Source organism: Choloepus didactylus, chromosome 10, assembly GCF_015220235.1.
Source record: "Choloepus didactylus isolate mChoDid1 chromosome 10, mChoDid1.pri, whole genome shotgun sequence".
In the NCBI taxonomy this organism is placed as follows: Eukaryota; Metazoa; Chordata; class Mammalia; order Pilosa; family Megalonychidae; genus Choloepus; species Choloepus didactylus.
Genome location: NC_051316.1, coordinates 85,929,677 through 85,946,154, shown reverse-complemented (window position 1 = coordinate 85,946,154; position 16,478 = coordinate 85,929,677). Strand labels below are relative to the sequence as shown.

The 16,478-nt window shown below is 36.9% G+C and overlaps 1 protein-coding gene across 1 annotated transcript in view; it reads right to left on the bottom strand.

Annotated features, from left to right (window-relative positions):
- Positions 1-16,478, bottom strand: part of MELK (maternal embryonic leucine zipper kinase) — a 129,414-nt gene that overhangs the window by 17,613 nt on the left and 95,323 nt on the right. The window contains exons 11-13 of the mRNA XM_037797573.1: positions 10,606-10,692; positions 5,136-5,267; positions 1,535-1,657 (exon numbers count right to left, since the gene is read on the bottom strand). Of these exons, the coding sequence (XP_037653501.1) occupies positions 1,535-1,657; positions 5,136-5,267; positions 10,606-10,692 (342 nt within the window). The remainder of the gene's footprint in view (positions 1-1,534; positions 1,658-5,135; positions 5,268-10,605; positions 10,693-16,478) is intronic.

The following is a 16,478-nucleotide window of genomic DNA, read 5'->3' as shown; positions in this document are numbered from 1 at the left end:
TCCCTGGCAACATGGAATATGACTCCCAGGGAGGAATGTAGACCCAGCATCGTGGAATGGAGAACATCTTCTTGACCAAAAGGGGGATGTGAATGGAAATGAAATAAGCTTCAGTGGCAGAGAGATTCCAAAAGGAGCCAAGAGGTCACTTGGTGGGGACTCTTACGCACAATATAGACAACCCTTTTTAGGTTCTAATGAATTGGGGTAGCTGGCAGTAGATACCTGAAACTATCAAACTACAATCCAGAACCCATGAATTTTGAAGACGATTGTATAAAAATTTAACTTATGAAGGGTGACAATGTGATTGGGAAAGCCATATGGACCACACTCCCCTGTCTAGTTTATGGATGGATGAGTAGAAAAATGGGGGAAGAAACAAACAAACAAACAAAGGCACCCAGTTTTCTTTTTTACTTTAATTGCTCTTTTTCACTTTAATTATTATTCTTGTTATTTTTGTGTGTGTGGTAATGAAGGTGTCAGGGATTGATTTCGGTGATGAATGCACAACTATGTAATGGTACTGCGAACAATCGAATGTACGATTTGTTTTGCATGACTGCATGGTATGTGAATATATCTCAATAAAATGAATAAAAAAAAAAAGAAATCATGTCTACAGAACTAAAGCAAAGTATGAGAATAATGTCTCACCAAACAGAGAGTATCAATAAAGAAACAGAAATTACTTAAAAGAACCAAACAGAAAGTCTGGCATTGAGAAGCACAATAACTGAAACAAAAAATTCACTAAGGTGTTCACCAGCATTTTGAGCAGGCAGAAGAAATAATCGACAGACTTGGAAATAGATCATTTGATATTATCCAGTCTAAGGAACAGAAAGAAAAAAGAATGAAGGAAAATAAAAAGAGCCTCAGAAAATTGTGAGATATCATCAAATACACCAATATACACAAAATGGGAGTCCCAGAAGGAAAAGAGAAATAAAAAGGAGCAGTAAGACTATTTAAAGAAGTAATGGCAGGAAATTTTGCAACTTTGATGAAAAACATTAATCCATAGATTCAAGAAACCCAACAAACTCCAAGTAGGATACAAAAATTATCAAAGAAGCGGAAAAGAGAATAGTAGATGTCAGAGTTGGGAATGGAGGAGGGGCTGACTACAAAGGAGCATGAGGGAATTTGGGAGCTGTGGGGGAGAAATGGAGTTGTTCTATATCTTGATTTTGGTGGTGGTTTTATGACTGTATGCATTCGCTAAAACATATAGAACTGTACACTAAAAAGGGTGAATTTAATTGCATAGACTATAACTCATTAAAAAAAAAAAAAAAAAAAAAGGAGTAGGGTGGGAAGAAGTGCTCCAAAATGGAATTTGATTTTCTTGAACTTGGAAATAACCGACTTTCCTTTCACTCATATTTTAACAATCTCTCATTGATGTTTTCAATGATTTAAGAATTCATTAAATTTGCAAGCATATACTTGATTTCATGTTAGAGTCTAGATGTTTTTATAATTGAAATTATATATCTTGCTTTAAATAGTAATAAAAATAACTAACCTGTGGTGTTTGGGGCGTAGCCACAACTGTTGATGAATGATCTTCACACCATTCATAGTCTGCTAATCCAACCACATAAGTTTCATCACTCACTGTTACATCTTCCAGACTCCGATTCTTTGACTGTTCAATTAAAAGACAGAACTTAGAGATAACAGCACTATGATTCAATTTTTAAAATAGAATATTCCAAGAACAGAGCAAGGCCCTGGAAGCAGAAACAAACAAGGGGTAGTATATTTAAGGAGCTCACCATCCAGTAGGGAAAAGAGAAAGTAAAAATATTTTAGTTAACATTATTAGATAGGAGAATTTATGACTCTCAAACAATATCTCTTGGAATATTTCTATATTATATGGCATACTACTTAGCTTATCATTAAGCAATCATTATAATACCAGACAAATAACTCTTTATCAAGTCTATAAATAAAAGGCTCTGACAAAAGAGAAGGTGGATGAGAAACAACTTTGAAATTCATGTTTCTTGGTTCTAAGAACATACTAAGTGGTAAATAATTTCTACCAGGAATAAATTACTCTTATGAAAGATCTCTAGGCAGCAAGGGATTTTGGGTTCTATGCTAACACTACTACCAGAGTAATTTATTTTCCCTCATTCTTTCTCCTTTATAAAGTAAGGGTATACTACATATACCCTAAATTCTAACATTGTGGAATGCAATTCAATTTTTTATTTCTCTCCTTCACTTTTCCTCAACATCTAGTTAACCTGGCAAGGTGATTTTACTTGAATTTCTTATATCTGTCCTCTCCCTCCCAGTCCCACTACCACTGTCTTCATTCAAAGACAAATCCTCTCATACCTGAACTATACAAAAAGGCACTTTGGTATGTCACCACCAATCTTTTCACCCTCTCAACCAGGGATGACAGTTTTTCATGTTTGCCAATTACCATCAATTAGAAGTGGTTGGGTGAAGTGCTAGGTTGAGAAAGATACTAAAGCTAAATCTAATCTCAGAGGGCTAAGTAAAGTGTTGTAGGAATGATGGCTCTCTTGGATACTGCAATGGAGAGTAACAGCACTCATACAATTCCTGATTGGACAATTCTATATATTACTAGATGAACTTTTCAAAATCATAGTCATGTCTTGCTCTTGCTCAAAAATCTTCAATGGTTCCCCATTACCCATGGCATAAAGTCCAAACCTGTGACATGGCCTTTCAAGGTTCTTTATAATCTAGCTCTCATTTACCCTTCTAGCTCACTCACTCACTCTATCTCTCTCACTCTTCCCCTACTTGAACTCATCATTCTAACCAAACAAGTCTAGCCACTATCAACAGACTAAGCATATCAAGCACATTTCGGCCCCAGAGCTTTTGCTAATTCCAGTTTTCTTGTCCTAAATGCTGGGATCCTTCTTTTCCATTTTTCTAAACTCAATTCTAGGTCAAGTTTGGATCACCCATGGCAATCACTGCCATCCTTTAAAGTCCCTACAGCACACCTCTAGCTACTCACCTGGCACCCACCATCTACTATGCTGTAGTTTTATCCATATGTATGTTTTGCCTCAACTGGACTGCTAGAAAGCAGGCATAATAGGTTATTCAGATTTACTTCACAAGTGCCTAACATGGGGCCTGAAAATGATAATGACGTTGGTGACGATGAAGTCATTTGTGATTCTTGAATAAGACTGAATTATTGTTTCACTGAAAGTTCCTTCTATTGATTGCCAGTCCAGGATTACTTACTTTCTTAAAAACAATCCAGAGATAAAAGGCAACTCTATCAACAGGGAGAATAGTACAAAGAGACTATGTGGTTTGCTTCAAGTCTCAATGATTTGCATAAAGATCGGAAATCAAAAGTTAATTTCTACTTCATATCTGGTCATTAAAATGTCTATCTGATACAAAATTGATTTAATAATATAATAGCCAAATAATTAATTATTACATAAATCTCCGTCCATGTAGTGGATGGAAGATAAGAACAAACATCTTCCTAGGTCTTTTCCACTTGGATACTTTATGACTCATAGAAGCAGAGCAACTGGGATCAAGACCAATCCAGGTATAAGAAAATCCAATGCCTCAGGAAAACATCTCAGAAGCCTCCTTCTCTTAACCGGGTTCTTGTAAATTTAAACATTTAGCTGAAGTGGTAATTACCTTGATTAGAAGCAAAGGATATGTTTTTGGTCCTCCTGGCTTCAAAAGTGTTCCTTGATTCTGAGAGTTTAAAGGATTTGGTGATGTGGACAGAATAGGTGATGGGCTACCCTGCCCGGGCATGGGGTATTCAGCAGTCCAATAAAACTCTCTAAGAACAGACTAGAAAACCTTCCCAGGAATAAGAGTATCTCACTTTGGAGATTTCTTTACACAATAGTCACTTCCACTAACACCTTTAGTTCTATTTGGTCAAAAGACTACCTAGGGAGTAAGGAGAGAAGCAAAGGAAGCTGGTTATGTCTGGCAGGGACATAATTCCCACTATACCTGCAGCATGTGATCGACAAGTGCCAAAAAGAGATCTAAATGAGGTATTAAAGGAATTTGGAGGGGTAGGGGGACAGTGGGCTTCAACAAAAGATCTTCAGAGAGGTAGCATTCTAACTTTTGTTGTTTTTTTTTTACACAGTTGAGACCTTAAAAAAAAATCACCTTAATTAGAGAGTCATTTGGGCTGTTTCGGATTCCAAAAAAAAGATGAACCACCTCCTCTGAATATGATGAAGGTACAGTTTCCTAAGTAAGACTGTTTAGATTGCAACCTGAATTAATCTGAGGGAAGATTATATTACAAAGTTCCATACCCATCTGGCAAAGTATTTAGAAGGCTGCTTTTAAGTCAAAGGAAATACAAAGCATCAAAACAGTCATCAGAGACTAACTCAAGTATTAGTAATGATGTGATGCTTCCAAATATGGAAAGCTTCTTCACTCCAAATGTCCATGACGAAGGAAAATTAAACAATGAAGACTAAATAGAGAAAAATCAATTGGTTATAACTAACTCTCACACAAGGAATCTAAGTTGCATGAGCTATAGCTACTGCCCAAAACAAAAACCTAAACCCTTAACAGAAATCACTATCAAAAGATCAATTAAAATATTTCATATCATATAAAGTACTATTTATATACTGTACATACAGGTATTAGTCCCAACAATTTTTGAAATTGTTATCTATAGTACAATAATACCATGTCCTTTAAAAGCACTTACATGTACATAAATTAAATAAATAAGCACACTAAAAAGAAACTGGAAAGATGCAGTAAAATATTAACTATATGACCTATAGGTAGTAGGTTTCTATGTAAATTCTATTTTCCTTTTAGCTTATCTGTGGCTTAAAATTTTTCCGCAACAATCAGGAAGTACTTCTGTGGGAAAAAATAGCTGGGGGAGTGTAATGGTCTTCTTAAAATGACATGTTAACATTCAAATTTTAAAACTTACAATTCAGAATTTCCCATTTTCCTCATTAAAAATGTTTTAAATCCTAAAATGCCTTGCCTTTGACTCCTTGACACTAGAAAAGCTAATTTTCCCAGAAATATATCCACTCACGAACAGGGAAGACCACTAGGTGTTCACACAAAGGTTCAACATTTACCTTAAAGTCTGTGAATGGGGATGCGCTGGCATGTCTACAGGAAAAAGAAGGAAGCCTTAAACGAACTGGTTTTCCCCGTGCCTTCTTGGCTAGAAGCAGAAGATAGGTAGCTGTGAGGTGATCATATTGCCACTGGAGGGAAAGAAAATCAACCTGTTTAGAAGACTAAAGTTTTTAAAATCATGCTTTTTTAAAAATTAATTTTTATTTTTCTCAATGTACTAGACATTCATAATTTTACAAAGCATATGATGAAAAATAGCAATCCCCTGCACCACACTTCACACACACACATACACACACATATACAATTTCCAGTTCTCATAAGCAACCATTTTTAAGCTCTTTTAGCTATTTTTTTCTGCTGTTAATTCTCTATTTCTAAACTACTTGCTTATATAGCTCTAGATTTTTTTCAGTTTCATGAAAATTATCTATAGATTTTCTAATATGGAAAAATAAGAAATCAGCTCTATTACTCTCCCTCTCTTCCCCACAATCTTCTCCCTGCATCCTAGTATAATTTCATCAAAATGTTTATTAAATCAATAGTCTGTATTTATATTATTATGACTATATAAACATTATTCACAACTAAGCATATTCAAAATACTTAGCTGGTACTCTGACACTAACTGGAATGATTAGGTTTACATGTCAACTTGGCCAGGTGATGGTGTCCAGGTGTCTGGTCAAGCAAGCACTGGCCTGTTACTGCAAAGACATCTGTGGTTGATTAATAAACCAGAGGGTATTAAATCATTAGTCAGTTGACTGCACCTGTGACTGATTACATCAACGAAGGGCATGTCTTCCGCAATGAGAGAATTCAGTCAGCTGAATTTAATCCGATTATTTGAAGACTTTTAAGGAAGAGAGAGAGAGGACCTTCACTTCCTCGGCTAGCCAGCAAAGTGCTTCCTGAGGAGTTCATTGAACACCTTCATTGGAGTTGCCGGTTTGCTGCCTGCCCTATGGAATTTGGACTCGTGCATCCCCACAGTTGCATGAGACACTCATAAAATCTTATATTTACAGATATCTCTTGTTGATTCTGTTTCCCTAGAGAACCCTAATTAATACACCAACCAATCAGAACAGAGGCCAAGAGGTGAGGAGGAGCCTAGGAAACTCCCTGCCATGCAAATTACCAAAGTATTAACTGCTGGACAAGGGACATGTCAAGAGGGCCCAAGGAAGGTAAAAGGACAACAGGGAAGACACCTGGGGTAGTGGCTTTTTACCAATTACCACATAAATATCCAATATTTTAACAACCTGTATGGCCATAGTGGCTGAATATTGGCCCTGCAGCTAAACCACATAAGGTACTACCTTTGTATTTCCTTCTTTTCTAACATAGATTTTCCTGAAATTAAACAAAACAAAACAAAACAAAACAGGTAATTATACTTCTTAATAATTCACTCCCACACTCTCCAACACATCCCATCTCCTTTCAATATGTTCACACACATCAGCTAATTTGCACCCCCCCCCAACATTTTTGGGGACATTCCACCTAGTCCACTCTGGACTGGCTTCTTTCCCAGCCTGCTGATCAACCATCAGTCTAGGAATTCCCTTCATATCTATCCTACAATGTACCCTCAGTTTCCTAGACCCTAAGTATTCCTCTTTCTTGGTTTACTCCTTGTTTTGGTGGATCATATCCTCCAGTAACTTCCTAAAGGTGGATACATGGGAAATAAATCTTTTGAGATCTTACTCAAAAGATCTGTTAAATGGTTGTGTCCTATCCTCATACTTGATTCTGCTTTGGCTAAGCACAAAATTCCAGTTTGATAATAATTAACACAGTTTTGAAGACATTGTTCCGTGGTCTTCTTGCTTCTACTTGAAAAATCTAAAGCCTTTCTGATTTCCAAACCTTTGTGTGAGATCTTTTGTTTCAGTTTCTGGAAACTTTTTGGATCTTCTCTTTTATCCCCACTTTTATGAAATTTCACCAGAATAGGCCTTGGTGTGGATCTATTTCATCCATTGTGCCAACCTCTGGTTAAGTAAGTCCCTTCATTCTGAAACTTATATTCTTCAGTTCTACAATATTTCTTTTTTAAGAAAGCTTTCCTTCTGTCTTCTCTGTTCTATCTTTATAGAATTTCTCTATTATTTGTATGTTGCAACTTCCAAACTGATCCTCTAATTTTCTTACCCCTTTTCTTCTATTTTCCCATCTTTTTAGGTGCTACTTTTAAAAGATTTCACATCGACTTCATGTGCAAACATTTCTATAGAGCTTTTCATTTCTGTGGTTATATTTTAAATTTCAAGAGCTAATTCTCAGAATATTCCTATTAAAGTCATCTTATTCTAGTTTCTAGAATGAAAGAGCTTCTCTATCTCTGAAAATATTAACATTTTTAGCCATTTTTTTCCACTCCCCACATTGTTTTGTTTTGTTTTGTTTTCCCCCCCTGAGTATCTTCACCTTTTCTTCCTTCCTCTCCCCATTCCACTCCATTTGTTTTGATCTCTGACTTTTGTGTTAGAAACTTTCCTCAAATGTCTGGTGCTATATGACTGTCTGTGTCCATTTAAAAGCAAAGACTGATACTATCCAGTTGATGAGAAGCTCTCTCTAGGTACCTGGGCTGAGGAGAGGTAGCTATTGGTACAGAGGAATACAGAAAATAAGAAGTGGCCCAACACCTTTCCCCTGACTTGATGCTGAGGCCCTCAATCTTTAATCTTCTGCATTCAGAATACATAGATTTGTGACACAGAGGTGGGAAAAAGCGATCTGGCTTGGTCTAAATAGGTTTTCATATGCAAATGTCACCCTCACTGAAGTTCCCCTACCAGACACCTGGCTGCTCCAACAATCCAGAGCCACTCACAGCTAGAAAAGGATCAGCTGTGAGAAGGATCAGCAGCCCAGGTAAATGAGCAGGATATAGGCCTCCAACACCACTATTGGGAATCCCATGAGGGCTACAATGAGATTACTCAAAATCATATGAAATATATGAAAAACTGAACCTCTGCCTATAAAAAGCAGTTTAGGGGTGCTCATATATACAGTTTAAAAGTGGGAATTCTATATAAGTTGAATGTTTGGAAAATATTGCTTCTCTTTTGGCACAAACATGAAGATCAGCAGCACATACCAGCACGGATCACACTAAACTGGTCTCTCTATATCTTGGCTAACCAGCCCCAAAGATAAGGGCAGAGTTCCCAAGAATCCAGGAAAAATATAACAAACCCCAGGTCATCTCAAATTGGAAAGTACCTAGAATCAATGTGAATTCTCTGGAACTACTTAGACCAGGTTTCTCAACCTCAGCACTATTGGCATTTTGGCCTGGATAATTCTTTGTTGTGTGGGGGTAGGCGTGGGGTGGGGGGTGGGGCAGTTCTGTACATTGTAGGATGTTTATTGGCTTCTCTGGTCTCCACCCACTAGATGCCAGTTGCACCTCCCCTCAGCTGTGACAACCACAAATGCCTCCTGGGGGACAAAATTACCTCTCGTTGAGAACCACTGACCAAGACCAATGCTTCTCAAGTTTTAATGTAACCATATGAATCATTTGGGATATATTAAAATCCAGATTCTGATTCAGTAGGTCCGAGATGGGGCATAAGATTCTGCATTTCCAACAAGTTTCCAGCTGATGCTGATGCTGCTGATCCTAGACCACACATTGAATAACAAGAATCTGGAGTGGTGTTTCTCACCTCCTGGCAGCACAGTGCAATCATTTGGAAAGCTTTTAAAAATTCTGATGCCCAGGCCACACTCCAGACCAATTAAATCATAATATCTTGGGATGAAACTTAGGCATCAGGATTATTTTAAAGTTCCTAGATTATTGCAAAGTGCAGCCAAGGTTAAGAATGTCTGATCTAGAATGAGTAGCCTGTATTCCACGCATCCCGGGGACTGGAATATAAGCATAAACAGGAGTTTAAGTAGAGAAGAGAGCACAAGAGAAGAAAACCTATTACTTCCCTCACTGCATTCTTGATGTTGGTCACGCTTGGATTTCAGAATAACTGAGATCTTTAGAGAGATGTAACATCAGAAAAAGTTTTAATATGCTTCATTACCTATTTTGTTTTCAGCATCAGAAGTAAAGAAAGCAACTAATTCATATTTCCATTCCACTCTTAAGTTTGAAAATTGTATGTAGAGACTTCATAAAGGATATCATTTTATGACTAATTTTTTTTTTCAATGATACTTGAAACCCTGAGGATGTTACTTTTAATATTCGAATTTTAAAAGCTTGCGTATCTCATACCAAATTTTTCCTAGGTAAAATGATATGATGTCAGGTATATGCTTTGAAATACTCAGCTGGAAAAGGTGGGTGGGAGTGGGTGTTGCTGTATACATGAAATTGTCAAAATGCTAATAACAATTGAAGCTGGATAATGAATACATGGAGATTGGTTATCACTATACTGTTCTTTCTACTTCTGGGGATGTTCGAAATTTTCTATGATAAAAATTTAATGTATCTTTTTTATGCATCTGAAATACAGACTTTTATTAAAATAATCCCACAGAAAAAGTCATATAATTTTTTATGTTGTTTAAATGGAAACTTCAAAATTTCACTGATAAAAGACTAAGGACCTGACAAATCTTTCAACAATTCCTAATCCTTGCCATTCCTTAAAGACTTTATCCATGAAAAAGTAAATTATACTTCCATTTTCTAGATCTATTCCAGAACCAGAGCTTTTGTTCATTATGTCATTCAAAAGAACTTTTTATCTTCTCCTCACTGAAAAGAATTGTGGTTAAACAAAGCTTTGTTTAGTAAAAAATTTTACTTAAGGCTTCTATCTTGCAAGTCAGAAAACAGAAAAAAATTAATACAAATCATAGGCAATGAAAGATATAGTACTGACCCAGGAACAAAGCTGGGTATGATCCTTACCAGTCATCTTAGATCACACTCAGAAACTGCTGTGAATGCCTCTAACTCTAGAGAAAACGACATGCTAAAAACTAAGCATCTGAAAGAGCTAAAACAATCCAACACCAGAAATCATGATAATGATTTCATGGTTATGTGTTCATCAGCTTCGGGGTGATGTGATGCTTCAGGATTCCTTTTAGGTTAAAAAGAAACCTACTTTATGTTTACCTCATTTCTATAGCAGAATCATAGTCCCACGTTAAAAGAGCTTTAAAGTAATCAAAATTAGAACTCTGTCGATTCTCTGTGGACTAGTTTATTTAGTTAATTTTTTTCACTTTAATTCTGTTTAATCAATTCTTAAGTGTAGAGTGTTCATTTCTCAAGAAGATATCCAGCAGATATCAGAAAAGAGCTAAGTGGAAATCATATCTAAATGTAAAATAATTATAATATTTACACCTGCAATAAAACCATAGGTCTGAAAATGCTATCCTATTTTTAATGTACTGATAAAATTTAGAATAATGAAACAAAAGACAGTGTTCTTGAATTTATGCTGCATTTCTTACCAATGAAATTAAATCCTCCATTGTTTGCCTATTGTTTCTGTGATGTACAGAAAGTTCTGTTACACAATCTTCATCAAGATGAAAAAACTACAAAAAAAGAGAATTTAATAAACTTGATTAACAAAAATTTACAAATATAGCTATTGCTTTGAAATTTAAAACTCAGCATAATTACCTTATAAAATTAAACACCAATACGTAAAAACAACATTAATATGTCATTTTCATCATTTTAAACAAACAGATGACAATAAGCATATCTAGAAGATGAGATCCTTCCCATCCCTTCATATCCCCATCATCATCTTTTCAATTGTTAAAATTCTGTTCGGCAGCCTAGGGGTTGTAATTCCCGCCCTACCCTAAGACCTGCATTGCCACTTTCAGTAAACAGCAGCTGTCTAGGCATCTAAAATCAGTGTCTGTAACCATGGCCTTGCAGCATACTGAACTTCAGGCTATCTTCAGGTTCAGGACAATCCAAGGAGCCCTTACGATGGTATCAAGGATGCTGCACAATCATTGCTATGCTACAAAGTTCTAAAAAGCACAATTAAAGAGAGAAGTAGTAAGATAGCCTCTTCACAAACTTCAGTTTTGTTTAAGGATATGAATTATCCAAGTATTCTGATCCCTGAATGATGGAATCTCACCCAAGATGGGGCCAGAAATGGGTTCTCAAAACCAAACAAGAATCACCAAGAATAAAAAGGCAGGAAGAGTCTGGCCTGGACCTGGAAAAGGAGCTCAGAAGATTATATGGAAAGGGAATCATAAGGAAGCTACTATAAAGTTTTTCTTTCCAATGTAAGAATTCTCTTCACAACAGCCCCATTAAGTGATGTTTCATTTTCTGCTTAAAGCCCTCATGTCCAGGGAACCTGGGATAGCTGCGATGGTCAGCTTTGTCCTCCTCTCACCTGAGGTCTATCTCCCTATGACCTCAACACACCATGAGTCAGTACAGCCTAATAGCTATCAGGCTTTGCAATTAGACAGACCTCAGTTTTAATTGTGACATCACTTAACAACCATGTGACCTTGAGCATGTTATGACACTTCTCTAAGCCTCAGCTTCATCACCTGTAAAATGGAGATGGTATCTGCCTTGCAATATACATAATTTTTGTAGACTGCCTAGTTTAATATCTAAACAGAACAGGCCCTCAAAAAATGGTTAACTATTTTTACTAAATAGTCATAATTCTGCCCTTTGGGGTCACACAAAACAAGTCTATTTCCTCTTTGCTATAAGAGCTTTTCAGAAATTTGAATATTCCTACTGTAGATAACCTTTCTTCCCCATGTTTTTCCTTTTCAGTTTCTTCAACCACTGTTTTTATGGTTAACTCCCCTCAACATTCTGTCTCTTTATTTAGATTATACACTTCAGGGATCATTGACCCTCAAGGTGAGGTACTCAGAACCAAACATAAACGGCCAGGAGAGGTCTGCCCAGCACAAGGCAGAGCAATATCATGACCCTCCCTTGTTTTGGACACCACACTTGTCACAAGGGGCTTGAGAGAAAGTCCTGCTGCCATCATGAACATAGAGACAATGATCTGTATGATTGGCTGGTATGAGCCCAACCTCAAGGGTTATGGAGAACACGGAGATGGCAAGTCTATACTAGTGGAACTGTAAAGTCCAAAATGCTAAGACTGAATTTTCCTTATGTTGTTTTGACCTTACAGCAACCAGAACTGTAGATTCCTCCTCTAAGATAGTCTCAACCTTGAAATCTAGACACTTTAATACCCAGTTAGATATCTTCTTATTGATATCATCACTGCTCAAGTGAGAAAGGAACGATTCCCAGGTTTCCCTCCATGATCTTAAGCTACTCACCTTTAAAAAACAACAACTTCTCTCTCTCCAGTAACATCCTATCTCACACCTTTAAAACAAGGTGTGTGTGGGAAAGGGGAGGAAGACAGGCAGGAGTTAAGCATGGGAGACAAGATTAAAGAGAAAGGATAGTGAACAAGATCATATCAATAACATGATCTTATTTCTGTGCTCCTGAAATAGAAGGAATGGAAAGAGTGGGATGGGCAAGATGCCAAATTATGAAAAACATAACATCTCACTGTCGCAAATGCAGCTGCTCCTGGGTTTCTCCCCCCCCCCCTTTTTTTTTTTAAAAGAACCAGTCCGTCTCCAAATGCCAAACCCAGGCTTCCCCACACTGCAGCATGGCTGCGGGTCTTTCAGCAGCTTACTCATTCATTTCAGAATGCAGGCTCCCGTTTTCACCAAGTGTACGACCCCTGTGGTTCTAGCAGACCTTGTCCAGCTGATGCATCGCTGAAACCAGTATTCTGGGTCACCTTCTGGTTTTTATCTAGTATTTTTCATGGAGGTGTTATTTTGCCCGTCTCACCTACCCATCATCTTAGGTTCCCCGAAAAACATAACATCTCAAGTTGGGTATTCCAAAGAGGCTCAATGCTTGAAGTGCTCTGAATTCCTGGCCACAAATACTCAAGTTAAATTAAGTACCAAAATGTATACCAGAAGCTGGCCAATTATTTTGGATTATCAATGCCTACTACATTTCCTGACCACCAGGGCAGAAAATGGAACCGACTATACTTCCATTTGATACAATATTTGGGTACTAGAGCTTTGCGTGAAAGTGGAGATCATTCAAAGAATTACAGAACAGCATCTATACCTTAAATACCCAAGTAAATCTGAATTATTTTTATAGTCCATTCTTCATGATATACATACTGTGAGGGAAAAAAGCAAATACTTCAAAAAGCAACAATAATCCTTTCTAGGGAGAGCTTCTGTACATAACTCATGTAATCCTTGCAACAGCTCTGTGAAGCAGGCAAGGCAGATGAATGACTAACATGTTAAAGCACTTTATAAATGGCAAAACATGACCCCAAAATACATAAGAGATTGTCATTAGAATTCCCATATTGAGGGGAGAAAATAAAAAATCAGAGAAGTTAATGCAATCTGCCCAAGACTGGTATTTTTCATTCCTAGCCCAGGGTTTCTTCTACCACACCACGCCATCTCTCTCTGACTCTCCTCCAGTAGTTGTTGCAATAGACGAGACAAGCAATGCTTGTTACAGGGGCGGTAGATGCACAGGTCCTAAGTTTGAACTAGTTGATCTATCAGATCCATTCCATTCTGGAGCCCTTCTGTCTGGGTTCGAATCCTGGTTCTACAGTTACTAGTTGTTTGACCTTGGGTAAGTTATTTAATAACTCTGTGTCTCAGTTGCTTCATCTACAAAATGGGGACAAACTAGTATCTACTTCAGGGGGGTGACATGAGGATTAAATAAGTTGAAAAACATAAAGTCCATAGACTCATTATTCTATGACTATTAAAGGTACTATTTTAAGGGCTCTCCTATAAAGACTATTTTAAGGGCTCTATCTATATTATGCTATAGAAAATATTAGATATACTGTAAATATAGGTATACTATAGTCATACTATAGCATAATATACAAAAAGCCCTTATTATAATCATACTCTCTATTACATATTATATATTACAATTATATATATAAATATATACTAGCAATCATTATATTAAAATGTAAGGAAATTACATACTCTTGGAAAACTCAAAATTTTCTATATTTTACTTTACACAGTGCCCCAATTAAAAAAATTTTTTGTTGATGTTGAAATAAAATACTTTCTTCATTTCAGCATCTGTTCTGCAAACAGTGATATATCCTATCCTATAAAGATCATGGCTGAGAAGATATGCAAAGACCTCCCACACATGGAGAAATGATGACCCCCAATGGCTGAACACAGGCATTTGTACTACCCACTCTCTCCACCTCACAAGTGGCACATCATAGTCACCCTGGCCCTGCAGGTGCACTGCTCAGACACCTGCACACTCTGAAGCACTTAGGCAATAACGTTGTGTAGACAGTCATTAGAATTAAGTTTTAGTTCTAATCGTATTTGCTCAATAGATATTAAAGATGTCATGGACCGCTAGGAAGAATATAAGTTAGAAAAATTTTAGGATTTGACTGTCATGAAAATCAGGAGGAATTTCAGCTCAGATTACAAAGCTATAATAGTGAGGAGAACAGTGAGAAAGGATTAGAAGCAGGCACTCTATTTTTCTAAGATCCTCTACCAGCTGACCAGTAGGAAGAGTATATTTATGAAAAAAAAAAAAAAAAGATTCCTATGAATGTAATTAATACTATACCACTGAATTATACACTTGAAAATAGTTACAATGCAAAACTTTGAGTTGTATATATGATATGATAAAAAGTTTTTTAAAAATGGACAAAAAAAAGAGCATTTATATTTGTCAGTGTGAATATTCCAGAAAGCAAATACCTTCCTGCTGCACCAAGCCTACACTGCGGCATGTCTGGGATACACCTCTCCAAGCTATTCTGTTGACCCAAGTGCATGCCCCACTCCCAATCAAAGGGAAATGAAATGGAATGCTTTTCTGCAGACTCTCTCCTCATCTCTTACCTTACAGACAAGTTCCTCTATTCTCTACTGGAGAGGAAGAAGAGAATAAAGATTAAGAAAACAGACTTTGGAGCTAGACTGTCTGGGTTTAAACCCTAACTCTTTCACTTGAAGACAATGTGATTCCTCAGTATTACTTAAACTCTCTGTGCCTTGATTTCCTTATCTATAAGTAGGGAATAATAACTGGATTCACCTTGAAGGGTATACATTTCACAGTGGCTTTGGGCTTTGCCATGTGACTTCCTTTGGCTAATGGGACATTAACCAGTACAATGCAGGCAGAAGTTTGAAAAAGGCTTGTGCATTAGGGCTTGCCCTCTTTCTTGCTTCTTTTGCAATCCAGCTACCATGTCAAGAAGCCCAGACTATCCTGCTGGGGGCATGTGGCCAGCCAACAGCCAGCACAAAAAGCCAGTCTTGTGAGTGAGGCATAGACCATCCAGCCCTAGCCAAGTCACCAGATGACTTCGACACCCCAGGCAAGGCCAGCACAAGAACTGCTCAGCTAAGCCCAGTCCAAACTGCTGATCCAGAGAATTGTAACAAATAAAATTATTAGTTTTAAGCCACTAAATTTTGGGGTGGTTTTTAATGTAGAAATAGCTAATTGGTATATAAATGATATATTATCCTTTGGTAACATTCATATTCTTATCAAGTTCAAGTTGCCGTTTATTTTAAAATATTATTTTAAAACCTTCATGTAAGAATAATTATTAAAATAAGTGGTAAGACAATTGTATAAAAATGTGGCTTATGAGGGGGGACAGTGGGATTGGGGGTCCATGGGGATCACACTCCCCTTTGTCTAGTTTGTGGATGGATGAGTGGAAAGGTGGGGGAAGGAAACAAACAAACAAACAGACAAGGGCGCCCAGTGTTCTTTTTTACTTTAGTTGCTCTTTTTCACTTTAACTATTATTCTGGTTATTTTTGTGTGTGTGTGGTAATGAGGGTGTTGGGGATTGATTTTGGTGATGAATGTACAACTATGTAATGGTACTGTGAACAATCAAATGTACTATTTGTTTTGTATGACTGCGTGGTATGTGAATATATCTCATAAAATGAATATTAAAAAAAATTATATAGACACACATTGTAGCCAATATAAAGAATACAGATAAATGTCTGCTTATTACATGGAAAGATGTCCGTGGCCTTGGTGAATTAAAAAAAAGAGTTCAAAAATAAATAAATAAATAAATAAAATAATAAGTGGTTTAACTTATATAGCCCTTTGTATTTTTAAAGTTCTTTCACATTAGAGCGGTTAACAAGGTGTGGTCTGTAGACCAATGAGGGGCTCTGAAGCCCAAACTATTGTTATAATAGTACTAAAATTTTATCTGCATTTTTCACAGTGTTGACATTTG